The sequence below is a fragment of the Gallinula chloropus genome, assembly GCF_964237585.1.
Source record: "Gallinula chloropus genome assembly, chromosome: 5".
NCBI lineage: Eukaryota > Metazoa > Chordata > Aves > Gruiformes > Rallidae > Gallinula > Gallinula chloropus.
Window position 1 is genome coordinate 79,348,475 of NC_140090.1, and position 27,978 is coordinate 79,376,452.

The 27,978-nt window shown below is 42.8% G+C and overlaps 2 protein-coding genes across 11 annotated transcripts in view; one reads left to right on the forward strand and one right to left on the reverse strand.

Moving 5' to 3' along the window:
* Positions 1–27,641, reverse strand: INSYN2A (inhibitory synaptic factor 2A; the record flags this gene model as incomplete). The annotated part of the gene is made up of 3 exons (XM_084265220.1): positions 1–184; positions 8,689–8,760; positions 26,464–27,641. 3 exons carry the CDS (start codon positions 27,639–27,641, stop codon positions 1–3), a joined length of 1,434 nt encoding a protein of 477 aa, XP_084121346.1.
* The window catches only part of DOCK1 (dedicator of cytokinesis 1), a gene marked incomplete at its 5' end in the record, with an annotated part of 301,045 nt that overhangs the window by 102,126 nt on the left and 170,941 nt on the right, over positions 1–27,978 (forward strand). The gene's annotated exons all lie outside the window — the stretch shown is intronic.

Consider the following 27,978-nt stretch of genomic DNA (forward strand, 5'->3'; position numbering starts at 1 on the left):
TTAAAGGAACCAGAGTTTCCATCTTCCGTGCTTTTTTGATTCAGTTTTGGATTTTTGCTTGGGAGTAGAGGAGTAGCTCTCCTGAGAATAAGGCAAAGGTGCAACCTGAGTTTCCTCAATAGGATGAAGTTTTCTCAAAACTGGCTGTAGTTTATCTTCTTGCTGTTTAAAATCCAATTCCACGCTAGAAATGGGAAGAAAAAAGCAATTAGTAACTAGTGAGGATGAGAGAAAGGTTTATATTAAGCCAGTACCTGGTACCAATATACAAGATCTTAATTTAGGAAATTCAAATACAGAGTAAGGGTTTACATTGGCTCTCTGTATTTCTTGCACCAAAAGTGAAAGGGATGGGAGGGTAGAGGAAGGTCAGAAAAAAATCTATTGCAAAAGAGAACCAGGGATGGGACTGTGCAGACTTCTCCCTGCTCTTTAGGAGGACCTGGAATATTACAGTCCAAGTGTTGTGAAGTGATTGGCAATGAGAAATGCTGTGTTACTGCCTCATCTGCTTTGGCAGGGTTGGACTTAATGATCTCTTGAGGTCCCTTCCAACCCCTATGATTCTGTGATTTCCATGGAGAAAATGCCCTTTCAGAGGGCTGCCTGGCTCTGTTCTCCCTCCTGTCTGCATGGTCTGGGAGGTCAGGGTGGCAGCTGGCCGTGAGCATCCTTCCCCTCATGAGAAGCTCTGATGGCTTGGCTGTAAGCCACAAGGCTGTCCTAGCAATTCCTTCACCTTGCCTGTTTTCTGTGAGCTTTACCAGGGTTAGATTAACTCCACCAACCCACTGCTGTGTGTGTACACTCATGCACATGTGGAAAACAAATAAATGAATTAAAACCCCCATTCCCTTTTACAACACAGCCCTAGGATATGCTGGCAGCGTCTCACCTTGGGCTGTAACAAGGGTAACAACATAAAACCTGGCTGGTCCCTGCTGTAAATGGCTGCTGAGACATCTAAGGATGTAGATCTATTTGTTTAGCCAGCTTGGTCTGTACATAAAATGGAAAGAACCTGTTTTGGTAGTAGTTAGCTTGTACTTGCTTGTTCATTGCTACTAAAATTTAATAGAAATAAGGGAAATAGTAATTTAAATGTAAGCTTGCATTCAAAAAAATCTACTGAAGCTCTAAAACACACCCCCTGAATGCTAAAGAGTCGGCTGCAAAACCCTGCCAGCAATTAAGGAATGTAATAAAGATGGAATTGCAAACCTGATTTCAAGAGCGTGCTACAGATCGTTTGGAGTTCACCTTCTAAAACAAAGGAGCCATGCTGTAAACTGCAGCAGGAGTTCACTCTGGTGCTCGGAGCAGAGTGGAGGCTGTTTGCAGATGTTGAGAAGTGGGTTTTGAGCTCTGCTCTGCGAAGAGCTGAGGAGTCTGCCTGTAAGGGCTTCCAGTGAAGGCCTCAAAAGGGGTGCTGGAAAGGTGTAAGGTATGAGGGTGTAAGGGTGCTAGAAAGGTGTATGGTGTGGTTTTTTGGGTTCATTTGGGGTTTTTTTGCATCTGGATGTGTTGAGTTTGGTGCCTGCTTTAACTGTTCAAAAGTCTGAGCAAGATTGTCAGTATTTCAGCGATTCAGGTAAAGCACCTAGTACTGGGGGAGAAAGATACTCAAGGTAAGAGTATTAGGAAAAATTTCTTCCTTCTGAAGGTGGTGGATCACTGGCACAGGTTGCCCAAAGTGATCATGGAGGCCCCATCTCTGGAGACATTCAAGGTCAGGCTTGATGGGGCTCTGAGCAACCTGACCTAGTGGAGATGTCCCTGCTCACTGCAGGGGTTGGATTAGATGGGCTCTAAAAGTCCCTTCCAACCTTACACATTCTATGATTATAAGAGTATTCAAAGTATTTTCCCTGCTTCCATGTTATGGAGTGAAAAGACTCTCCACATCTAAGACAATTAAAAAGAATTCAATGAGGCACTAGTGCTATAACTACAGTACTGACTGTGCAGGAGATATGTATGTTGGGTATCCAGTTACTGCAGAAGCACACTATGAGCCAACTAATCAAATATCCATCCTTATTAATGACAGAACAACGCTACTGTCAACTTGGTAACACGGTCTTGTTGTTAGTTTAGCTGGTGGAAAGCAGCTGATTAGATGAGTGTGGCATGAATTTTGTGTTAAGACTGGAGTATATCGGTCAATTGTGAATGCTTTCAGTAAATACAGTGAGAGAATCTCAGCATGAAATGGATTGTTCTGGAAGAGCAGCTCTCTAAATCTCATTCAAAGGGGCATGCAAATCTGTGTGGACTCGGGCACGTGTTATAGTTGGTTTGTTTCTGGGTGTAAAGTTTGGAGAAGGGGATTAAAAAAAAGGCATTTCAGCTCTGGCATTGGCAGAGGTGGCTTTCACCTCTTTCAAAACGTTGTTCTTGGAGGGGAGCACTCAAGAGCCACCTGAAATCGATGTAAAAGCTAAATTGTTTTTTTAAAAAAAAACCCCAAAAACCTTGCTGAACAGAACAACTCTTTTTCATAATCAATTTCTGCTAAAGACAGACCTCAAGAGAAACACCCTCTTGGTTCTAGTCCGTCTGTCAAAACCCAGGTTATTATCATTTTCTGCTGCATAAACCCAGCACAGTCCAGGCTGTCTTTCACCTATTTGCATCCAAATGAAATGTTTTGCTTATGAAGAGGGTGACTGAAAACATTCACATTATCTCAGCCCTTAGAACTGTGAATTTTCCAGAATAATCAATTGCTGTTTATCGGGATCGATTTATCTGGCTCTCTGGGGTTTTCCATGTAACCATCCCTTTCAAGCAAACAATTCTGTTTGCAACCACAGGATTTTGGTGTGAGGCTTTTTGTGCTGCAGTAATAAATGAACCCCCTGATTCTGTAATTTTTCACATGTCTCTCTAAATTAGCTATAGCTGGCTTGATTTTCTGTCTTCATACCGAACATGTGAAACGCTGTGAAATTCAGCAAGTGTTCTGTATTTGTATGACTGCTTTGTATTTCTGTTACAGAGCTGCTGATCTTTCCAGTTCTTGCATTTCTGAGCTTGATTTTGTCACCTGTCAGAGCTCTGACAATTTTGGTTTGCTTACTGCTATTTCTCTATCTTAAATATCTGTGAGTTTCCTCTCAAAATGACCTTTTCTTGAGATGTTCTCTGTGCCATGTGGCTCTCTTCACTTTCAGACTTTTATAGAACCACAGAATGGTCTGGGTTGGAAGGGACCCCAAGGATCACAGAGTTCCAACCCCCCCTGCCTCAGGCAGGGCCCCCTTCTAAATCTCTGTGCTGTGCATTAGGGATCAGGATTTTCTGGTTTTGGCTTCTTGGGTTTTGTAATGATGTTGGGAATATATGTTAATGAACTTATTTTTTGCATGCTGGCAGGAGAGTGAACTTTTTCTAATTTTGTTGCTCTATGAGGGTCTGAAAATAGAGTTTGAGGAGTCATAACCATTTGGTTTTCAGCATATGGACTGTGGGAGGGTATCTAGCACCAAGCTTGGAAATACGGATGGGTTTTCTTCTTCCCTAACACAGTCACGCCTTATTAACATGAATCATTTAAAGATGATTAGATGCTAATGACTGAGTATTTTAGTTACTTGTGAGATCGCTGAATTAGAATAATTCTGGTCCAGGACCATGTTTCTGAGGGCTTTATCCACTTGTATCTTGAAGGCTCCAAGGATGAAGTGTGCATGGGCTCTGGGCAGCATGTCCCTCTGCTTTCTGCTTCCAAGGAAAACCTTTCTCCTTCCACTCAACCTGAGCCTTTTCACTCCAGTTGACACCCCTTTTGTTTACCTGTTTATTACCTGAAAGCCCAGATTCTGCAAGCATTTGTAGAGCTGCTTAAGTCTTTGCAGTTAAGTAGGCTAGGTGGAGCAGGCATTAAAGTCCATCTCAGTGTCTCCTCCTGGGTGGCATTAATCGGAGGATGTGGTGTTAGTGCATGCTACATCTTAAAAGAATGGGATCCAGATAAGCACTTGAAAATTTGCTTAACACTTCTAAGCAATGTCTGTTAAATTCCCTGTTTCAGCCTGAAAATCACTGATGCAGGGGATCCCAAGCATCTGGTGTCAGTGTTAGCAAGCTATTAAGATCCTTTTTAGCATCTTACAGTCTAGAGATAAGAATATAAATGAATTAATGGTGTAAAGAAATAAAAAGAGGATGAAGGTTACATCGTTTAGTTACCTGATTTTGTTATACTAATGAGATCTTAGGAATTCATGTCCTATTTTTACTGCGTGTTGCTGTCTTTATTAATGCAAGCAGTTATCCCTGTGTCTAACCTTTACAAGCAAACTATTTCTGTGTGGGCTCTGTGCTACCTAGTTAAATGGCATGACTGTGATTTTAACCTGTTTGCCACTGTTTTATTGAGAGCTAAAATTGATAGACTCTATTAATTTCTTTTCTTTTGAATAGTTGGGGTGTGCCTCAGAAGAATTTCAATATGAAAGACAGAATTAAATGCTGAAACCCAGCATATATTAATTTAAAATTTCAAAGGAATTAAAAATAGCCAAGTTAATAGTCAAAATAGCTTTGAGGAATTCCCCACCACCAACAACAACTACAATAGTGTAATATTGATTTACTTTTGTTTGTTCCTCCTGTGCAGAGTGGCTACTGATTTAATCTACTAAAAAGTTTACTTCTAGAAACTAAAGTAGCCTTGTAAAAGCTATGGAGTACTTCTGACCTTTCTGACTAAAGGGAAGTCTAGAATGAATTCTTCAAGATGCCCCTTCATGGAAATAACTGATGATAAAGGCTTTAGAATAATGCACACAATATTAAACAGAAGACTCATTTTTTCACAGAGATCTCTGTTCAAGGATTAAAATTCGCACGGGATGGTAATTTAAACAGGAGTGGAAAGGGCAGTTCCACTAAAAGATAATCACAGAATAAAACAGGCTGTGAAGATTTAGTCCATGTGGGGTTTGGGTGTTGGAGAATTGCTATGGTTTCTGCATATCAATGCAGTTTCTATTTAATAGCAAGATTTTGCCAGACTTCAGTACTTAGGTTGACTTTGACAAGACAATATGCTCTCATGAAACTTTCTGTTCTTAAAATTTTCAGTGGTGCATCTATGCTTGGTTGTAAAAATATGCCTTTTATTTGTAGAGTTGTCTTTTAGCTTGTAGAAGATGCTTTGGAAACTGTTTTGTGACTTTGGCTTCTGGGATACTGATGTTAATGGAACAGATAAACATCTGAGGAAACAGTTGTTTATTTTCACTACTTAATTGCCTTTTTTCACTACTACTTTCAATACTGCCCAGAAATGACTCTAATGACATGATGCTGAATGCTTTTGCTGACTATTTTAGACTCTTGCTGTGGAGTTTGGACTTTGTAGTCAGGCCTTAAAACCTATAGTGGTGGTGTTGGCCCACAAAACGTTTTGTTCTGTTTGAGCCCAGAGCTCCCTAACTCTTTACCAGAATCCCAGACTGTGGGATGGTGAAACCTCTGGGTGATGACTTGAGCCATTACTCCTCAGAGAAACCGCTAAATGGGTATTTCATTAGGAGTGCAAACAGGGAGTTGATGGGGGATGCAGGTAACAGGGCTTCTCTCACATGATGGAGGAAGGTGTCTGTGATGCTTGTGCCCGGAGTTTCTGTCAAGGTCTTGAATATATTTCTCATAGCAGAAATAAGCAGAATCTTGAGGGAAACGGGGAATCAAAATTAGACATGATTCTTTTCCTGTTGATTTCTAGAGCGGTTGAAGTTTTTGGTACCTTGTCATTTTAATAGTGTTTAATGTTTGATAAGTTTCCTCTATTGAAAAGCAGAAATCGTGTTTGCTTTTTTCTTGTAATACTTTAATTTCTTTTAATGTATTCTTTTCAAGATAAAACCAAAATAATAATAGATTTGGAATCTTAGCAAAAAAATGTAAATTTCTATGCAAAATAACTATATCCCCACAAACCTATGCTTAGAACACTTACTAACACTATTGGCATTTTTGATACCAAAAAAAGCAGCTAAAAACCCCCTTAAAGTACAATAGTGCTTTTTTTGGTTGTTTTCTACCCTGTCTTCAGCTTTTGTGCTACATCATATTAATATTCTAAAAAGTCATCTTGAGGGGGAAGAATTTAATTACATTGATTGTTTCTGCATTCTAGCATCTCATCTGTGCCTTACTTGACATTACAGGATGCAGTTGGGTAGTCAGTAGGGCAACTTAATCGTTCCTCTGAGATGCTGTTTCACTGTGGTTTAAAGGTCTGAAAGCTCTGACAGTTTTTTTAATGCGACTGTGTTCAAAGTTGAATAGTATTAGAAAATAAAATCAATGGCTATTATGGAAAAGTTAAGGTTTTCTCTTGAAATTCTTGATTGGGGCCTACACGAAGGCCGGAGAGGGGGACGGTTTATCAGGCGGTGTAGTGTTAGGGCAAGGCTGAATGGGTTTAATAGGAAAGAGAGGAGACTTAGATGAGATCTGAGGCAGAAATCCTTCCCAGGGAGGGGGGCAGGCCCTGGTACAGGGTGCTCAGAGAAGCTGGGGCTGCCCCTGGATCTCTGGCAGGGTTCAAAGCTGGGTTGGATGAGGCTTTGCGTACCCTGGGCTGGTGGGGCATGGGAGATGTCTGAGGCCCCTGCCCACCCAAACCATTCTTGGATTTGTCCCATAAGGGTATTGGGTTTTTTGAAGTCTCCTCTATCTACTACTTTGGCAAAAGGACCAAGGAGGGTCCAAGCCAGGAGCACGCTGTAAATGGAGCCTCTCTGAGGGACGGACAGCAGCAGGTCAGCCAGGATGATCTTCCTGGTCTGACACTTGAGATTTACTGACAGCTTGCAGGGTCCAGTGCCCTCAATGATACCTGAGTTTTCAGTGCATCTTATACTTCAGTCTGACTTCAGTTTCTGTCCCTAAAAGGTGTTAAAGAGAAACTACGTAACTCTGTGTAGCCCTTGTCACGCAAGCCCTTCGCAAAGGTGTGGTGTGTGCGACTGCATCCAGATTTAAGTGTAGCTTCAGCATCCTCACTAACGAAATGCAGCCCTTCCTGCCGAGGTTTCAGTACTGTGTTTGACTTGCAGAGGAGCAGAAGCTCCTACAAGGCAGACTGCCTTAGCAGGAGCTTTATCAGTGAATTTCTCTTTTATCCCTTCTGGCTACTTATCTTGTCTTAGTAATTCAGTCTTCTCATCATTCCCCTGTTTTGCACTGTCTTCTAGTTTTAGACTTCTTGCCTGCAGCATATTTTCTCCTAATCTGTCAAAAAGCAGAGCTGATTTTTTGCTAAAACTTCCCCTGGAAATGTTGCTTTAGGCAAATGCCCAGCATCGATAGCTTCAGTCCAAATGGCTAGTCTGGTGGGAAATCCTGAGGAGCTGGACCTGCCTACTACACCGTTACCCCATTGGTAATCTGCCTTTCCTGAGTCGTTTCATTTGCAGTTGAGCATAAGAGGGTAGAGATTAGAAGGTTTCTTGGCTTCGGGCCAGCAGATTTAAAGTTGAGATTTAAACATAATTTCCAATTGGACTCTTTTTTTTTGGCTGTTAAAATAGAGCTTCCCTGATGGAAGTGTACTGCGTGGGACCTTCCCTGCCTGCCCTGAGCAAGAAACTGCTCAGGGTGAGCTCAGAAACAGGGAGGCACAATAGTGGGAGGCTTTGATTAGTTATACTAGATGATCTTTCGAGGTCCCTTCCAACCCTGGCCAGTCTGTGATTCTGTGCTATGCTTCTAAACATTGCTCTAAAGGATGGATAAATGACTTGGTTCCTTCCCCTGCATGAAACAGCACCATTCCCTTTTCTGGTTAGCTGCTAAGTAGGTAAGATGGAGTTGAAGTTTCCTATCCTTTAGGAGAGATGGAGTTGAAGTTTTCCATCCTTTTTTCCTTTACATTTAGGCAGTTGGGAGGTAATATATTTAGCTGCAGGTCTTCTGACTAAATCAGACACGGAGAATTGAGGGATGAAGGGGGAAATCCTGTGCTTTTCAGACCTAGCAACATCTGTGCCTTCATTTTAGTTTGTAGCTTCGCTGTAATTAAGTCATCTTGATACATTTCCATCTGTACTGTACTGCCTGATTCTCTGAAGTACTGAGATGCATTTGATTTTGTCTTACCTGCACCGCATGACAACAGCCAGCTTTTTTGTTTTTAAGACTAATGGAGGAGGACAATGAAGCTGGCAGTGTGAAACACACCATCAGACTCATGATGGCTTCATGTCATGCCCACTGCCTGTCTCTTGTTCCTCCGCTGTGATGACAGCAGTGTCACTTTCCTGATAAAACTGTCTAGATTCAATCTGGTTCTCTTTGCCAGAAAGTCTGTCTCTCAGAATCGCTTCTGGAGTCCAGCAGTTACCACTATAGAAATTACTGTGATGTTTGTTGACTTGTTGGACAGAAAATGGTTAATATCTCCAGCTTTGTGCAAGTGAAGCTCACACCTTGGAGCACTTCACATCCAAGAGCCCCAGCAGTAGCAGTGACCAGTCATCTAGTCCAGATCTGAAAACATTAGCTTGAGATACCACTGCCTGTTGAGTTTTATTAAATTAGGCATCTTACATTTATTCTCTTTTTAACTGGTTTTGTGTATTGAAAAATCAAGTCCAACAATTGATTTTGCATGAATGAATAAACCATTACTTTCAGGACAAAGTAGGAATGTTAATTTTTATCACCTACCTATAGATAATACACGCACTGTTCCTGCATGTGTCGCAATTAGCCGTGTCTTGACCAGTCCGATATGAAAGCCTACAAAGACAAGAACATGAGGTCATTACTAAGTAATTTGTTTTAACATGTTTTTGCCTTCTAAGGTTCTTTTCATAGAAATCAGAACTTCAGGAATGGTTTTCTGGGTGGTTTTTTTAAAGTTTAATGTGGAATACAACAGTCCAGCTGTTAAGAAAACAGGATCAAAAACTGCACGTTCAGCTTCACTGAATGATGGGAAGATGAAGTTAGTTTGGCAAATGAGTCTTTAACGACTGCAAGGAGAAAATAAAAGCTTTATTTTTGTTATACTTCTGTAAATTAATAGAGAAAACAACAAGGAAACAGTTACATGAACCTCTTCTGGCCTAAAGCTTCCATGTACCAAAGTGAGGGACCACCACTGTAACCAGACATGTTTACATCTTTGCAGGCACAACAGTGCTGCTTTGCTGGTTGGGTTTTTTATTCTTCTTTCTAAATACATGAGGCTTTTCCTACTTATTGTTGGATGTATGGAACGTGGGACTGAAAACCAGCATCTATTTAGAAACTTTGTGCCTCAGCAATGAGGTCTGAAGATCTGTTGTAGGATGTTTATGTCTTGAAAGGAAGAAAATGCCATTTAAATAACAATTCCTGTACTGGCCCAGCCTGCAGCTGTATGTCACCCTTCAGCTTGAGGTCTGGCAGAGCCGTGTCTCTTCGTGTAGTTGAGTTGGTCACTTTTACCATCTCTGACTTGGTCAATTAGAAATAAAAAGTTGAGGTGCTTTAAGGTGAGTACTTTCTGAAAATAAATACATTAAGAACATACTTGCTTCTCAACACACATTTCTTGCATGCAAATGAGTTTAAAATGCAAATTCCTGAGCCTGAATTTACATATTAGTACATGCTTCTTTTTGGTTTTTGTAAAATCACAAACTTAGTATCTCATGTTCCCTTTGTGTTAAATACAGACCAGGATCTCCAGAGTTTCTTCACAGTTGTTATTACAAGAAAAGGGGAAATAACATCATATGGAGAACATGGGAGAGGTAGAAAATAGATCCAGTCAGGATTATTAAGGGAATAATGCTTCTGAAGTCCCTTTTACCCTGCAGCCTTGGAGCTTCTTTTACCCAAACAGTTCAGCTCAACCTCAAATGATTTTGTGTTGGCTTTGCTTAATGGGCATCTCTGCACCCTCCCTGCCCTCAGCTGTACTCGCTGTGGGGACAGAACACCTTTTTTCTTTGCTTCCCCAGCAAAAGAATGGTAATGAAAAATCCAACAGAAAACTCAGCATCCTTTTTACATGACAAAATACTAAACCTACTAATATCAAGTATTAAAGGGAAATGATGTGCAAACTGTTGACTATGCCTGTCCCTAAGATGGGAAACCACCGTTTCCTAAATGCTGCAGGCTCTGCGTTTGTCTTGGTGAACATACCATTTTCTTTGAAGGAATCATCTGGCCCCACATCACATTTCCTTACTCTTTTAAAGCCTTAAATACTGGTTTGGTTGCTCATGTATTATATAAAGTTTTATGAAAGAAGAAATCTATCATTGGGAACTTGAAGGCAGAGAGTGAACCTGAAGTTTATTAGGCCCAGCTTGTCTTCAGAGGTGACATCTCTACTTCCACCCCAATTACTTTGATTATGGAGGTGGTGTCATGGCAAAGTGCTCTGGGCACCGTGGTAGCACAGGCAGCAGTTCATAATAAGGGGAATCTACTTCTATAATAATTCTCCTCCTTCTATAATAATTCTCCTCCTAAAGTGAAATCCAGGGTCACGTTCTGGCTGATCTAGGTGGGTCTTGGTCTTGGAAAAGAGCTGGAACACTGTGGATTTAAAACTGATGCCAAGTACTAATTCAGTGGCCCCAGAAATCCTTTGTTTTCAGAGGAACACAAATGACCTAGATCACTAAATTTTAACACAACGACAAAGCTGGGTGTGCCAAAGAATGACAAAGTGGAATTTCTGTAATATGTAGGATTCTTTACAGGGGGGAAACCCCCTGTACTGGTTTATATTTGATTATATTTACTTTTTATGCTCTTTAAGAGGGTTGAAGTCTAATACCTGTTTTTCAGTTCCCCTTGTAAACTCTTTCAGAAGTTGACATTCAAATTGTCACACTATTAAGCTTGAACTTGTAGAGTTAATTTTTTTTTTCCAAGCTATTGATCAAGTAGTAAAAACTCTTACTAGAGGTGTACAATATTTAAAGCTTACAGATCACTCGATGAAAGCCTTTATTTACTGAGGACATAAAGGGCAGTTGTTAATCTCTTTCAGAGGAGACATCTTATCAGCAAGTGCTCCTTAGGAAAGCAGTTGGCTGTATTTTGGGGACGTGCCTGGTGCTTTGAGGGATTTGTTCCAAAAAGAGCGAGGTTTCTGCTGGCAGTTCTAAAACCAAGGTGACCAGGTCACCTTTCTCAGTGCATCTTGGCAAGTCTTCATTTTTATTACCCTCGTTCCCTAACTGGGGTGTTTTTGAGAACCACGGCTCTTGTTGGGGGACTGGGAAAAGGTGAACATTATTTTGTTAGGAAGAGAAGGGGGGATGAAGAATATTCATGTGTGTGCTGGAAACAGTGAGTGGAGACAAAGGGGGGTAAATGGGATCCCCTATGATGCATCACTGACGGAGGCCTGTGCCGGCGGAGGCCTGTGCCGGCAGAAGCCTATGCCGGTGGAGGCCTGCTCTGGCACACAACTTACAAATCCTTCAGCCAGAAGTGGGATTGAACAGGCAAATAAGCATATTGCTGTATTAAAAATCACACAGCTCCATCTCTGAACCTTTATCTTCCTTTTGTGCTTGTGGCTTTAAGCCAGAAGTATGTGTGTGGTCACTGTCTTTGGTAGGTACTACAATGGTTTACCAACCCGTTTCCACCAGCACCATGCCCACATCAACAAAACTCTAGTATTTTAGTTGTGATAAACTCACTGAGTGCTGGCAGGCTGGTTACTACTGTAGCAAAAGCCACTCTGTGCATTTGTTTTTCATGTGGATGAGCTGGTTCAGCCATGAACTACAGTCCTGCTTCCATAATGGGCAGTTAAAAATATTAACAATAGGTATAATATTCACTTTGGGTTAATAAACTGTTCAATATTGAGTTTTCAGTATTTAAATTATTTCTAAAGCATATGATGATCTTCAAATGCCCAACAATTCCAACTTTCAAATACTTATAAACCAGATTTCCTACTTGATGGTGTAAGGCAGACTCATTAACTTGATGATGAAAGTGGCCCTTTGATACAAGTATTAAAAAAAGATATGATCTTTTGATAATCAGTTTGAAATACTGATTTCTCAGCTTATGCCTTCAGCGCTGCTTGGTTCTAGCATCGTCCACAAACTGGACTGCTCACAGTGATACTTTTTTTTTTTCCCTAGTTTGATGTCATTTATGATGAGCTCTTCTAAAAGCATTGTTTTCTGTATTGAGTGTAAGCAGCTTTTCAGATACTTTTTTCCCTTTCAAACCTTGGATTAGTAAGTTGCCTTCTCTGAACCTCCCTATTAGGTGTCTTTATCAGCCCTGAGACCAAAACACGGTGTTCTGGAGTTTGGTTTCCATAAGGCAGTTTGATAGCTCTTGTGTACAGTGTAAATTCAATTATTTCTATATAAACTAAACTCTTCATGTAAGAATTCTGTTGTTGAAACCCTAGGGCTTTAGGCTTCCTCTGTTTCACATAATTATCTGCATAAAGACTATTGAGGAGTTCCTCTACTTCATGCCAGCAAAGACTGTACTGTTCCATGTCACTCTTGGATACTGAGGCCACTTTACAGCACAGACTTACTGGAAAAATTAGAGCTTCCCATCAGTGTTACCTGCTAGAAAGGGTCTGTGAGCATGGTCTGGGTACCAAGCTCAGGAGAGCAGAGTTCTGGGTGGTTACATTTCTTGTGAGATGGAGTGTTCTGGAAAAGCTACTCTTCTATCTCCCCTTAAAAATACTTTTAAGGCTCTTCCAATGGAGAGAGCTCCCACTTGAGATGTGACGTTGTTCTTTGTTGCTAAACTTGTCAGTGTTTTCCTGTAAGAGGAAATTCTGCAAAATGTGACATTTTTCACAAAACAAAGATTCCTACAGAAAATTTGTTGCCTTTTTAGAGAAATAAAAGTTGGTTTTGGTCTGCTTAGATCCGAAGTGGAGTATTTCACTTTGTACTGAATGAGATGCCTGGGGCCAGGCATTCCCCCAAGCTATGAATCCTGTGGGCAATGACTTAGTGTAAAAACAATCCCAGCATTAAGCCTTGCAGCTCATTTTACCCATCTTAACGGTTTGGTTTTAGGAATTGCTTTAAGATTAAGGAGCATATGACTACGAGGTTCTGTGCCAATCCCATCTAGTGTGTAGGCTGGGGCACCCCTGCTCAGCTTTGGTGTGGGGATGTGCCTGTAATGCCTAACTGCTCTTGAGAAGAAGAAAGTCCATCAGCTTTAAAGTGAAACTGAGATCTAGTTAGGTTTTTTGGTACTGAGGTGTGACCAAAAATTGTGAATGTTGAATGGGAAGTTGTTGATTTTGCCCCTCTAGTTCTGACTTCTGTCTGTTGGTCCCTTCCTGGCGGCTCTTGTGTGGTGTGGTCCCATGGGTGCTTGGCTATGCTCTTGATACGGAGTTTTGCATGCTTGTGCTGCAGAATGGGCTTCTCACTTCAGGTCTCCAAAACCATGCAGCTTTTGGAATTTGTAAAAAAAAAAAAAACTCTTTTTCCTTTGTGTCTGTGAAACAGCAGAGAAGCATCATGGCCAGGAAGGTGAATTGATCTTAAAAGGGGAGAATAAAGGATGGGTCTGCTGGTATTAAGATGTGAGCTGAAGTCAGAAGGCAGCGCTTGGCATCTTTGCCTTCTAACACAACTTGGTTCTTGACATCTGCATCTGAGGGGGAGACTTTATTGTGCTCTACAACTACATGAAAGGAGGCTGGAGTTGGCTGGGGGTTTGTCTTTTCTCCTGAGTAACAAGTGGTATACAAGTGGCCTCAAGTTTTGGATTGGATATTAGGGAAAATGTCTTCATGCAAAGGGCTGCCAAGCACTGGGACAAGCTGCTCAGGGCAGTGGTGGGGTCATCATCGCAGGAGGGGCTTAAAAGCCATGTAGATGTGGTGCTCTTTATGGTGCTGTAGATGTGGTGCTCTTTATGGTCCAGGCTCTGGAGGAAAGCTGGCTGTGGGTTCATTGTATCACCATGCCTACATCCACCTGGCTGTGTCACCTTGGGAAGGGGACCTCATCTCCATACCCAGGTTTCCACATATGCCTGCTATCTATATTGCATTCATTTTTTTTTTCCAGGAGGCTTTCATTTTATTGCATTTCTTTTAGCATTCCTGGCACAACCTGAGCTTAACCTCAATTAACACTTCCAAGTATTAAAATATTATAATGAAGAACAACCATTTTGCTGACATGGACTGGCAGTATCTAATAATAGGCTGCAATTTTCAGAGCAGCCTAGGGGAATTACACTCTGTAAATCCCTGTGAAATGCAGAATTCGTGCACCTGCTTGAGGCCTTTTCTGAAAATACCAACTGTAACATCAGAATCTTCTTTGCATTTGAGTAGTTTTTTGCTTGTAGAAATGAGAGACCCCATTGAGTTGAGAGAGGAGAGCTTAGATCTGTACGTGATTCCTCTTTTCTTTCCCTTCCCACTGTTCAGTAGGCAGCCAGGGAAGGGACACTAACTCAAGTGTCCTGGGCATCTACTGAAAACAAACAAAGGAAAGCACCTTATACAGCAATATGGGATAGCTCTGTTACATCTGGATCCCTTTCCCTATCCGCTGGGATGCAGGGAATACTTCATATTAATTGAGTGACTTAATGGCCTGATTTTTACAGAAGTGGCTGTGCTTCAGAGGGTGTTTCTGCTCTGATGGGTAATGCTCCTTAGATTGACACTGATGTTCCTCACACTTTTGATGTCTTACCACCGACAAGGGGGATAAACAGACTTCAAGACTTTTTCTTGGTGGTGTTTTTATGAAAATACAGTGAAACAAATTATCTGAAGAAGGCAGCAGGCCTTTGAAGTGGTGCTGAAGTGACAGGTCTGGCCGTGTGGAATAGCTGAAGAAGTGTAGGCCATGGTTCTCCTGAAGTCTTTGTGTAAACAGGGATTATACTTCCATGGACTTGTCCTGCTGGGACTATTTATAGCGTAGCCAGCTCAACACACTGATGTTATCTTCTCTGTACAGAAGAATGGTTTAAAAATAAACAGTCTGGTGGAGAACTTCCCCAGACCTTTGCTTCCTGCTGTAAAGAACTGCAGAGCCAATATTGCTAATAACCACGCTTTGAGGGAAAATTACCCACTCTTGCTATTAACATAATTTGCCTTTTGGCAGAATAAGATGACTTTGGGATGTCACTTGTGTTTCAGCTGTCCTTACAGCTTGCCCAAGTCATGGCTTAGTTACATAAGCAGGTTAAAATAAGCCTGGCTTAGCCACAGAGGTCTAGTCTGACCTAGGAAAGATCTCCCATTCTAGCTCAATGGAAACACATCTGTATCCACAAAATTGTGTTTCTGTTGGATGAATTTCTGCCTCTGGTTCCCTGTTAGCACTCTGGTTCTGCCATCAAACTAGCAGGTATGTACAGGTATAAAACACCTTGGGCCAGTCTTCAGCACCTCTAAAGAAGTTCTGAAACATCACTTGCCCAGTAGAGAGATTGTTTTAGCCCTACTTAGCCACTGTGTTCTTCTTACGATCTTAATTATCAATTATCAGTTTTCGTTTATAGACAATAGCAGCACAGCCCGATAAAAATCAAGAGCAGTGCTGTGCTGTGAGCTACTATCATGAGGATTTCTGTTTGATGTCTACAGCTGGATGCAGATATTGAATTGTTTCAGGCTTTTCAGAGGTACGTTGGATTTTGGTTTGTTGCATTTTTTGCCTTTTTGTTTTCCCTCTTTGGCTTTCAGCTGAAGACTTTTCTTTTTAACCCTGGTGTCTGTTGGCATTGTTTATTTGGTTTCCCAGCACAAGCCTTGGAGCATCCTTGGTGTGTCTCCCAGTAAGCATGGGCTCCTTGCTTGTGTGTGAAAGGATCCACTCCCCTTTATGGGGTACCTTCACCAGCAGTGCAGAAGCCCTCAGACCATTCAGAGCAGCGCAAGAGAGAGATGCTTCAGTGTGCCCTACTCATGTTAGGTTTTCCTGTGCTGTGCTTAATTAGATTGGATTAATTAGTAATTGGATGTGTTACTACAAGTAGAAGCCAGCTCTTGGCGGCTACTCTGCAGCTCTTTGCAGAGACCCAAGAAGGGCTGTGGAGCTCCCTTGTACCTCTAAGAGATCCACCTGGCTAGAAGCTGTTGCCTGACTCGCTTGGCCTCATCACACAGACTTGCAGTCAGGATTTATCTCCTCAGTCATTCTTTTCCTAAACCACTCTGAAGTTATCAGCCCAGCTTTGCTGGGAAACATCAGTGTACTGGGCTGCTGCAGCTAAAGCTTGGTTCTGCATGCTGGAGCAGAAATCCTATGGTACAGAGCTCAAGCACAAACCAGTTTGGTTCTGGGGCATGTTGGGAGCTGGAGAGCACTAGCTGAGAGCTGCAAAGGTCTAAGTGATGCCAGCTCCGTGCCCCGGATCTGAACGTCACAGCGCCAGAGGCACCGGCTACATGGACACAACATTATCTTTCCTTCTCAGCTCAGATCCCTGACAGCCAGCAGCAGCAGGGTGGTTTTCTTTCAGTGGTTACAATGGGAGGATTAACTAAACCTTAACGAATACAGTTTTCCTCTCTCTCAGGAAAAGAACAGCCCAGGAGTTTGGAGGGAGCGTGGGAGGCAGCCTGCAGGCTGGGCAGGAGGGACTGAGGGTCTGTCCTTAGGGATCAGTCCATACAGCCAGCTTCTGGCTGTCATCAGAATAGTGGGGGAGACCCCAGTTGTCATGGGGATGTCTGTTTTAACATGCACACCACAAAAAAAAAAGGCAAATCGACTAACTCATTTTCAAAAGTTGTCTTTTTTAACTGATGGCAGGCAGAAATCCTCCAACACCCTAAACCATCTTGTTATTACAGGGCTGGTATTACTCATTTGCTTTTGGAAAATACTTTGAAATGTTCGGAAGCTCAACACTGAGATTTTTCAGACTGTTTCCAAGACAGTAGTTTGTTGTCTCTTACCGAATCCTGACAGTTGGAAGCAGATGACTAATTTTCTTTTTGAGGTATTTGCACTGTGGGCGGATGGCATGACTCCCAAGACAGCAATTCAAGCACTTTCACCCCGTAAATACAGTTGATATTATACTCAGGTTAGTTCGGGGAGTGAAGGGTTTTGAAAAAAACACCCCAACATATTTTAATAGGGCTGTCTAGTGATTTAAGAGAAACCCCTGAGAGCAGAGAGAATTAAAATGTATTTCAAGTGAAATCACAAAATCTTGAAGGAATTAGGTGCATACGGAGCCTAGCGTGTCTCTTGAATGTTTGGGCCTCTGTTGTCTCATTGGGAAAAATCAGGAGGATAATTAAAATGTCAACTCTTTGTATTAATGATAACTCAGGGAATTTGTTTGCTCTAGCTGAGTAGCAGCTCTTGCTGGCGTGTAATTCTTAGGCCAGACACTTGCAGTGGGTTATCAGGGAGCGTGCTCCAGTAGTTACACGAGGGTGAGCTCTGTCTCCTTATCCCTTGTGCTGTAAATGTCTGTACCCTGCCTTGCTCCTGACCTCAGAGCAGCATCCCTGGGATGCCCTGAGAGGTTCGAACCTGCAGCTCATCATTGGGTCTGCTGCAGCAGTCGTCTTACTGCAACTCCAGAGTGTGTTAATGTTGCTCTTCTGAGCTCCCATTCTTCCTCCTCCTCCCCCCCAAAAACCTCCTTATTTTAAAATGAATTTCTTCTGCCTGTAATTTTTTGGGACTAGCTTGGGTGACGCATTTGGTGGTGCAGTCATCAGGCAATAACCCCTCCCTGTTGCTCCTTACCCTCTGCTGAGATGTTTGTGCTCCCTGCGCTGTGGCTGAGAGCCCTTCATCACCCACAGTGCAGACTGACCTGCTCGGTGTTAATGCCAGCAAAACCCTCCCAACCCATCAGACCAGAGGGTGTTTCAGAGGGACGAACTAATACTGTGTTTACAGGTGAATAACTGCATTAAAACACAACACCTTGGCTTCTGCTTCATTTGGACTTTTAAGACTACTAGCAGGTGTTGTTTCTATAGAGGGGGGAAGATAGGAGAAATAGTAAGTCTGTGTTACTGAGATTTAGGTGCAAGCTCACGTACTCTGTAAGCATTATGTGCCAGCTGATGGCAATAACTACCCCAGCCATGTCTTATGCAAAGCAAAGAGCTTGCTTAAAATTCCAACTATTACACAGCAGCATAAAATTAACAGTATGGAATCTGACCACTGGCCACTGATCTTGGTGACTGTGCAGTGCTGGGTGGGGAACTGCTCAGACAAAAAAGCAGTAGGAAAGTCACTGGAAGTGATGAACTTTTTTTCTGTTGTGGCTTGAATAACTCTCTGCAGGCCCCTGTACTTCCAGCTTTCTCATTTCCTTAATTAAAGATAGTTGCACTGCAGTAGAGGAGAATCTGTAAAGCAGCAGTTCAGTATTTGCTTGAGCTTTGTACATAGATGCTCAGAAAGTCTCATCCCAGGGAATTTTTCCTGAGCTCGTATGGATGACAAAGTAGTAAACAAATCTCCTTGCATTTACCAAGGAAATGACCTAAGTCCTGCCAGGTTGAACTATCCCAGAGTGTAAATTGCCTTGTTAATGTCAAAATACCTCTGCTCATCTCTACAACCCAGTCTCTCATGCTGGTGAATTATTAGGCCACGCTCAGCTGCTTCTCAGGATACTGGAATGAAGGGGAAAAATTGTTGTGTACCCAGGACATTGCTGCCTGTCCTCTTCTGGCTTGTTCGTGCAGCAAGGGAAAAGCATTCCCCATCATCACCTTATTAGTGAGGGAGGGTTCAGCACAGATGGACAGGTTTGGAGGGTTCTCCACCCTCCCTTCAAAGGGCAGCTTTCCTTCCTGACCCATGACACCCTCCATCCCCGTACTGCTGCTCCATGAGATGCAAACCAAGCCACTGCAGTAACCTGTGGTGAAAAGCTCTGAACTGTCTCAATTTCACTGGAGTGTTCTAGTAAATTGCTGCTTCTCTAAGTGTTTGCTTATAATATGGAAAAAATGGTTCAATGACAGGGAAGAGCAACCCGGTGCTGACTGCAGACAGTGCATACGTGCCTGTGCCCCTGCGTTGGACTGCCCTGCACGCTTTAACTTGGCTATCTGCTTCCTCATCCATCTCCAGAATTCCTCTGTATTTGCAAAGCCCAAACCGAAGCCATTAAGGTACAGAACAGTATAAACCTCCTTAAGTTTTTCAAGGTCTGAGTGAAGAACAGCTCCTGGATTTGTAACTAAACAATGAAGCCAGCAGTGCTGGAGAGGTGGCATGCCAAGAGGACGGACAGACAAGTGTCTAGGAGCTCCCCTTTCAAAAGATGCTATCCTACAGTTCCTGAAGTGGCCCACAGATACTTGAATCCACCCTAGCTCCTCATCATCTCCGATCCTTGCTAAACCTTAGTTCAGTGAACACACTGCAGAGAAGCTTATAAAGACTGAACTGCATGTTTATGTCTGGATACTGGAAGCTGGGAGCCTCAGCAGTTGAAAAACAAAACATCACTCATTGGGCAAGCCTTTTAACTGAAATCATCCAGTCAAAACCCATTTTTCCCTAGTTGGGATAAGAGAAGAATCTATCTTTGTGTTAGCACAGGGCTCAGAAGTAGGTGTCAATTAGAAATCTGGAGATTAATCTCTTGGCAAATGAACAGCAGTGAGAAATTTGACATTATAAAGCTCATTTTGTCTCTTTTTTTTACATGACTGGATAGGTACCTGGTTCATTGCTCTGCCTCTCTGGACTCTAATACTACTGACAGTCAAAATGCAGTTATTAAAGGATTACTCTAATTGTGTAAAGTGAAAACTAGTAATTCAGTACCTAAATAACATCCTCTTTAAAAGACTGATTTAGCAGAAAAACTCTCCTCCCAGGCCTGTAATTTGGACAGCTCAGTGGCAGTCAGGAAAGCTTCCCTTGCGATCGGCGGTGGCTCGTGTGGGTGTACTGAGAGAGAACACAGTCGCTTACACTCCTTGTTAATTGGGCATTGTAAGACTTCACCAGTATTTCCAGACTGGAATCCTGGAAGTTTGCTTTTACTGGCCTTGGTGTCACTGCAGCCAACCCCGTGGAAAAGCCTTGGACCTTAATTTCACTTTGAAACCTGAAGTGCCTCTGAAAACCCTGCTGAACTGGGGAGTGGTGGTGGGGAATGAGACCTCACCTCAGTTTTAACATTTACTGAAGAGCAACTAGATACAAATCAAATGATTTTTCTGAATGTGTCAAATACTTCAACTACTGCCTCTGTTGTATATGCAGATAAAAAGCTGGAATACCTTAGCAAAGTAAGGTCTGTGTTCTGAGACTAGTATGCTCTTAGAGAAATAGGGAGCAGAGAAGATCAAGTAGCTTTTTTTTAAAAGATGATGTTTCATTGTTGGTGGTTTATGTTTATTCCACACACTGGATGTTGCTAACAGTTCAGTTTTTGTTTTTAAGGATGAGGATTTGCTTGTTCAAAACCTGCTACTGCTATATTCTTAACAAAGGATGTTTAATTAGCTGTAAACTAGCTATGACAGTGCTCCTTATCTTAAAGTTACAGTATCTGCTTACTCCTGAATGTGTGTTCCAGGAATGTGTATGGACTATTGAAGTTTGCTTTGTTTATCCACTCTGACAATTCAATCTGAAGCTTTGATTACTAACAACAGAGTAAATCTGTCCAACTCTGATGAAAATCCTATCCAAAATATAAATCTCACCAAGTTTTGAAGGTCTACCATATACTGTACTAGGGACTTCTCTATTCCCTGCCCTTGTAGATCCAAGGATCCTTGTAGATCCATGAGCTGTCACGGCATGCTCCTTGCTTCAGTATGGCTTAAAGGTTATCACATGGCACATCCACCATTTGGAGAGTGACAAAGCCTGAAAGTTCATCTTTTAGTAGCTGGAATGGACTGTACACTTACAGTATAAAAAGTATATAATTATAAAAAGAGAGGGAGTGATTATCTGAATGGCTGGGAGGAAAGGAAGAGAAGCCTGTGCTGTTGCTGTCGGAACAAGAAAATGACAACTGCTTTGTGGGAACAGCTGAGAAAATGGTATGTATGGACTGGAGTTAAAGAACCCACCAAGCCACCTTCAAGGACTGCAAGATCCACAAAACACCAGTTTCTGCAAAAGAGATTTCTTACCCTGCAGTAAGGAAGCTGTGGCCAAAGAGATTCCCTGTCTCTGCCTTGGAAAGGCGAACTGTTACCACCTCCAAGGAGGTCTGGTGTCTGTGTGTTGGGAGCGATCTGTAAATGAGGTGTACTCTGAAACACAACAGCTATAGTGGGGGCAAAGAGATGAGAATTTTAGGAGGTGGCCTTAAGAAGAGCAATAGAATGGATGTGACCACTCCAAAGGAGAGGTAAAAGGGCTCTGCGTACAGATCCCGGAGTGCAAAACCAAGCTAGTTGTGGCAGTCCTTTTCCAAATGACCACTGCTGCAGTCTCTTAGAACCTGGTGGTGCTCAGTGCATGGTGCAATTTGTGCATCACAGATGGAATTTGTTGTGTTCTTTCTGGTTTTCATATATTTAGTTGTAGTGCAGCTGTCTTCTGCTGTTAAACTTCTCTATCTATTGCTTCCCTCCTCAACTTTGCCATGTCTGTAATTGAAAAAGCAAAACAAAACCAAAGGGGGGAATCCCAAATGAAACCCTGTGTGGTATCATTTCTAAAGGCTCTGCTTTCAGAGGCTGTGTTCTTGGAATCTTCAAGCTTTCTTTTCTCCTTATGTGAAATAAGGAGCTCCTCAGTTTTTAAGAGTGTTGCCTCGTTGTGTGTAGGTGGATTGAGGAGACGGCAGAGGTTGTTACTACCTTTATTTGCTCTGTCTGCTTTGTCTGAGCTGAATAGCTGGAATGGACATTGGAAGTAGCTCCTGAGAAGGAGAAAAGCAAACAATCTGGGCAATAATTGCTTTGGCTATCAGACTTTGATTTACCATTGTTCCTGAGTCAGGATGATAAGTTTATGCTCTGCTCTTGTGACCTTGAGTTTGATTGCTTGGAGTATTTTTTAAGACAGAAGTACTTGGGTGAGGATGCTGTCCTCTCCTCTTTCGCTTAAACATCCATCTAGACACATGGTAGTGGTCTATTTTCTGCTTAGAAATGATAATAAGAGGCACAAATATCCCTTATTCATTGGAAAACATGAAATGCCATTTAAATTCTGTCCATAAGAACATGCTCTTTCAAAGCCTCTTGGAAGGAGCTGGGGACTGTTTGTTTCATGAGTGTTTGTTGAGGGCTCTTTAAATTCCTGAACCACTGTTGGCTAACAAATGAATATAAATTATCCCTGAAACAGGTTCGTTTAATTCTTGTCTAATGTGTAGCATTTGGCCTGTCAGAGTCAAAACACTGTGACTTATTTTAGTATGGCAAATTGAGTGCTTTGTTTATTAAAAATCGCTGATTCGTTGTATAATGAGAAGGGCCCAGATTGCTGCTACTTCCCCCAGTAAGGATTGAAATTACAGGTCAGCTCTGCTCTCCAGCTGCCAGGTACCTGTGATCTGTCTTCTGTTAGGTATTTCCAGGTATCACTTAGCCAGGTTTTGGAGATGGTGACTTGCATTTTGCTTTCAGTCCTGTGGCTGGTTTCACTCGGTGCTGCAGCTCGGTTCGGGCAGGTATGGCTGCAGCTGATACAGGTTGCTAATAGTTTGCTAGAAGGTGAAGCAAGTATCCTTTGCAGCATAAAACTTGGCTCATGTTGTAAGCCTACACCTTGCATCATGTAATACTTTGAGCTGGAAGTCTGAGTTGAAGCTGGAGCTCTGTTACTTTCCTTCACACATTACTCAATATGTATGTCGTTGAATGCCCTTTGCTATGATGTCATTTATTAAATTTTCTGGTAAAAGCTTCCACATAATAAGATATAATTACCATTTTGCCAAAGATTTACTAAAAATAATGATGCACATAAGAAATGCTGAGTTCTGCTACTCTCCTTGCATTTTGGGAAGGGTCACAGGCTAGGGATAATGATTTCTATCCCTATCTCCAAATCTACTACGTGTTATTTAGATAGATTTAATGTATTAAAATTCCATAATGCCTGATGGTAGGAGCTGTGTTTCTTGATGGCTGGAATTTGGCAGCGTGTGCCCAATAACTAGGGCCTGATCCCAGGGGAAGAGACAGCTCCTGCTGCACCCTCAGAGCCTGGGATTTGGCTCCGTCAGATGTCAGAGCTGCTCTGTGCTTCATCGCTGCCGTGGTTCCTCCCTTTCTTTCCAGCAGCTGAGTGCTGTATGTTGTTGCTAATTGCAGATAATGTAGTACTGACATTTTGAAGAGTATACATGGGTGATATTCACCCAAAGGACGATACTGCTATCTTCAGAGATGCTGATACAGTTTAGCTGGCATAGACTCCTTCGGTGATGAATTGCAGTAATAGCAGTTCAGGACCTGCAGTGTATTAGTGAAGATGAATCCACTGAGCACCGGTCCCATGGCACTACAACAGCTCTTAGAGAACACCTATTTTCACACAGGAGCAAAATCTGGTTAAAAGATTTATCTGCTGGTTGGTTTTTGGGTTTTATTGTGTGGGATGGGATGGTTTTGTTTGGTTTTTGAGGGTTTTTTTTTTATTTGTAGCAGCGTTATTTATATTTGTTTCTTGATGCATGTTATTGTAAGGATTTTAACCTATATTAAACCAGGAGCATCCCATAAACACATCCTTTTCTCTTTAAGCGGATGGAAGACTCCTGTATGCTACAGTCAGCAGAGGAGCAGCAGTAGTACTGCTTTTAATTTCTTGTTATAAACTTACCTAACACCTGGTTGTAAAAGGAAAAAAGAACATGATAAAATTGAGAAGATACTAATAGGGTACACAGTGGTGCATGTCTGTGGCAGACATGTAGAAAGGAATGCCATAATTAGAAAGAATTAATCCAATAAAAGGATGAGGGAACCCATCCCTTGAAATCGATGTCTCATTTGAAGGAAAAGGGGATAAAACCAGGCTTTGTGTTAGTAAGGTGTTGGTGCTTTGCCACAGGAACAGTGTTCTTCCAGCTCTGGAGTGGGATCAGTGGAGAACAGAGATGTCCCAAAGCAGAGTGCTGGACTCCCTGGTGCAGCCTCCTTTAAAATCACCCAGGTGCTAGAAAATCAGAAGGATTCGGAATACAAGAATTCCTAAAGCAGGATAAAACATGTGGGTGTGCATCTCCCTCCCTTCCTCCTTCCCCACCTCTGCAGCCATGATGTCTGGCTTGGAAGGGGCGTGTGTGGGCTGTGACTGGAGCTTATGGAGCTGTAGCTGAAAGTGGCTGTGAGTAGAAGGCTTCTTTTCCTCTCAGTAAGTTTTAAGGCAGCACTTTTGCGTGTCGTTATGTTTAAAATAGACTCCCCCATCTGAAACCCCCGTATCTGTAGAAACTTTGCTTTGTAATGAGCGTCAGCCACTGGTTTAACTGTCACTGGTTCCATTTACTGTCAGAGAATCATGAAAACATTTTAATTCTCTCTTCCATGTGCCACAACTTAGTTAAAAAAGGTTTCAAAGTGTGTGATGTGTCCTTAGGCAGTGATTTCACCATTGCTGGAGACTCGGTGTGAGGAGAGTAAAGGAGTGCTGATAAATAGGCTCATTTTGGTCAAACAAAAGGTCCTGTGGACTCAACTACACAAGTCTGGGTGTGTAAGGGGCAGCAGAGAGATTGTGAAGAACTGGGGTTTATGAATAGTTCTGCTATTTGAGGGCTAATGCAGGCTGCAGCTATGTCAGGCTGACAGCTACAGCAGGAGTATCTGAAGGTATGAGCAACCATGGATAGTTCGGGCAAGACCTCTTCTGAGCTGAGGGGAGGGATGTGCTCCTAACGCCGACTGTGTGAAATGGCTCTGCTTACCTGAGGGCGAAAAACATGTGTTGGGTAGACCTGTTCCTTTTCTACCTTTAGGAAAAGATAAAATGTGGGTATGGGGGAGCAATGGTACATATAGCAGATGACTTTGTGGGTAGATGTGTGTGTTCATGCATGAGGGTTCTTGACCAGATGGTGGCTTATAATGAAGAAAGATTTTTCCATATTTTGTGGTCTGAGAAGCAGCGTGCTGCTTTGTCCCAATTCTATGGTATTTTCTGCAAGTTCACAGAATCACAGAATCATAAGGGTTGGAAGGGGCCTTAAGAGCTCATCAGGTCCAACCCCCTGCCAAAGCAGGGTCCGTAGGACAGGGTACACAGGTTGGTGTCCAGACAGGGCTGGAATCTCTCCAGAGAAGGAGACTCCACACCCCCTGGGCAGCCTGTCCCAGGGCTCCCTCACCCTCACTGTGGAAAAAGTTCTTCCACAAAGTTATGAAAGCCAGATGAATACTTTTTCTGAATAACAATTAAAAAACAAAGGAAATCAGTAAGTCTGCATTGCTTTCAGGTAGATCAAGCAGCTTCCCAGCCTGAAGATCCAAGACTTGACAAGGTATTCTAAAAATACAGTAACCTGCTGTAAAATAAACTGGAATGCTAAGGCTGTGTTGACAGCATTGTCCAACAGCTAAGATGATTTTTTAATGAAAAACATTTTCGATTTTTAGGAATAACAAGATGCTTTCTACATTCCTGGGGAAAGAGTTGAATTGCAAAGCTTAATATGTACCCTTCTGACTGAAGCAAAAACACGTGCTGCTTCAGACAGCATCAGCTGCTGGTTCTTAATTTTAAAATCCAGATTTCTTCTGACAAATTATGATTTAATTACAGGAGTATTTAAAAACACAAACAGTGCACATATATTTTGAGGTGCTTTCATTGGATAAAAGCCAAGTGGAGTTGTTAAGGAGATAAGTTGAACTGTCTAGGTAAAGGTTGTCCTGTGTTGGAGCAGCTATTATTTCCAATGACTTCAAGGCTGATTTAAGTAACGTAAGTTAAGGGTTAACAAAATGCTGTTTCTTTATGTTTGAGTTTCTTGTGCGTAGAACGCTGTGTACGCTGTAAAGGAGACTTTGATATTCAAAGTTTTAATTTAATTTCCTTCTGAAATACCATTAAAAATCCAGAAGGCGAAAGACAAGATTCATGTGCCACTAATGGAATTATATTAAGAGTTGTAATAATATCCCTTAATCTTAAAAAGGTAAGTCTCTTACAGAATTGAGGTTTTTCTGCTGCTTTTCATGCCATGTGAGGTATTATGGTTAATACAAGTTGCTGACGTGAAAGCATCCTCACTAATCCTGTTTGGAGAGCGGCTTGTTCTGTGCTTGTTAGAAAAGGTACAAGGGGAGATATGATAGGCCCTTCGTTAAATAACTACTTAATTACATCCTAGGACAAGCAGATACCAAATCTGTGAACAGCACTGGCAAGCCTCCCTAGAACTCTCCTCTGAAACAGAACTGAGCCCGCATGAGCAGCACCGCCTGTAGCATCTCGGTGCAAACCCACACTAGCAAATTCAAGGGCAGGACCTGTTAGAAAAGGCATTTAAACCAGCTTGTACTCGTTCAAAAAAGCTTCTACTCACCCTTCTCTGTGAGCTTCTCCTTTCTCTAGCTCCTGTATAACACCCAACAACACTTTTATGGTTTCCTGACTAGAGCTGATCAAATTTTCCATCATCTGAAGCTGCGCTTTCAAGTCCACAACTTCCGTGTGAGGCACGATTTGTTGGCATTCCTCGCTCACCGCCACGGCTGTCTGGCAAGGCGGATTGTCCTCCATGGGCGAAACGTTTATCTGAAGGGCCTGTTCGTTACATTCGGTGGCTGTGCACTGCGCCCGTGACGAGCAGGCTCGAGCATCTCCCGCCTGGGGCTGAACCCCGTTCAGGTGCACGGTCCTCTTTTTGTCCTCCTCGGCTGTCGGGCACGGTGACCAGTCAGTCTCGGCCGTGAGGTTTGGCAGGTCGCTCTGCGAGGCGTTTGAACCAGCTGCTGGCAGATAAACGGTGGCCACTTCAGTCTTGAAGACCCTCCCATGCAGGGGCTGGGTGATCTCCTCACTCCCCGGCCTCCCCACCGCCTGTTTCCCTCGGCCGGGCTCCTCGGCAGCGGGATCGGCCGAGTTTGGGAGCGGAGGCGGCGGCGGCGTCTCTCCGGGAGAGCTGTGCAAATCGCTGCTTTTCCAGGCCTCGTTGTCGCAGGACCCCGTGTTGGTGCGTTCGTTGAGGTGGGAAATGAACTCCGCTGTCTGCAGGCTGCCGGCCTTCTTGCCCCACGGAACGGCCTCCCCTGAGCTTCTGCCCTCTTTGTCCTTAACGTCTATTAGAAACCCGTTGTTTTGACTCTTAAAGGTGTCGACAGTCGAGGCGCTTTTAAGAATATTCCCTTTTTTCCGGTCCAGAGGAAAGGTCTGGTAACACTTCTTAAGATCAGGTGAAGTCTGAACTCCTGTGCTCTTGGTGACGTTGGGTATCGACCTCCGGGCCGGCACCGTCATGTACTTGCGATACGCCGTTTTGTAGGAGATGGGCTTGGCGTCTCTCTTCTCGGGATCCTGCGTGGTGGAGGACAGCTGTTTGTCCCGCTGCTCGTTCTGGGCCTCGCAGATATCTTTAAATCTCACCTGGAGGGCTTTGTTTCGTTTCTTAATCTGCCTGTTGGGATCCAGTGCGTATTTCATCTCCAGTGCGAGCGAAGCTGCTGGCTCAACTTCGCTTTCCGAGGCGGTGAGTAAGCATTTGCTGGGCTCCTTACTCACCATGATGCCTGCATTCAAAAACAATCCAAAAAGCTTCGTGTTACAACAGAAATGCTACTTCCCCCCCGCCCAGGACTGCAGTTTTTTAAGCTACCTTCCTCCCCTCTCACCAATACAGCTGCCACTCGCATCCTTTTTGCCCAGCTCTCTGAAATCATAGTCCTTCATACTAGATTTTAGTGTCTTGATTTGACAGGTAATAAAAAGTACAGGGAAAACAAAGAACACCTGTCTTTAGACACATAGTCTAGAGCATGGAACGCCCTGTTAATGTTCCTTTAATGCAAATGTTTAGCAGGGAGAAGTGTCCAACTGGCATTAGTTTTTACAGGATGCTTGC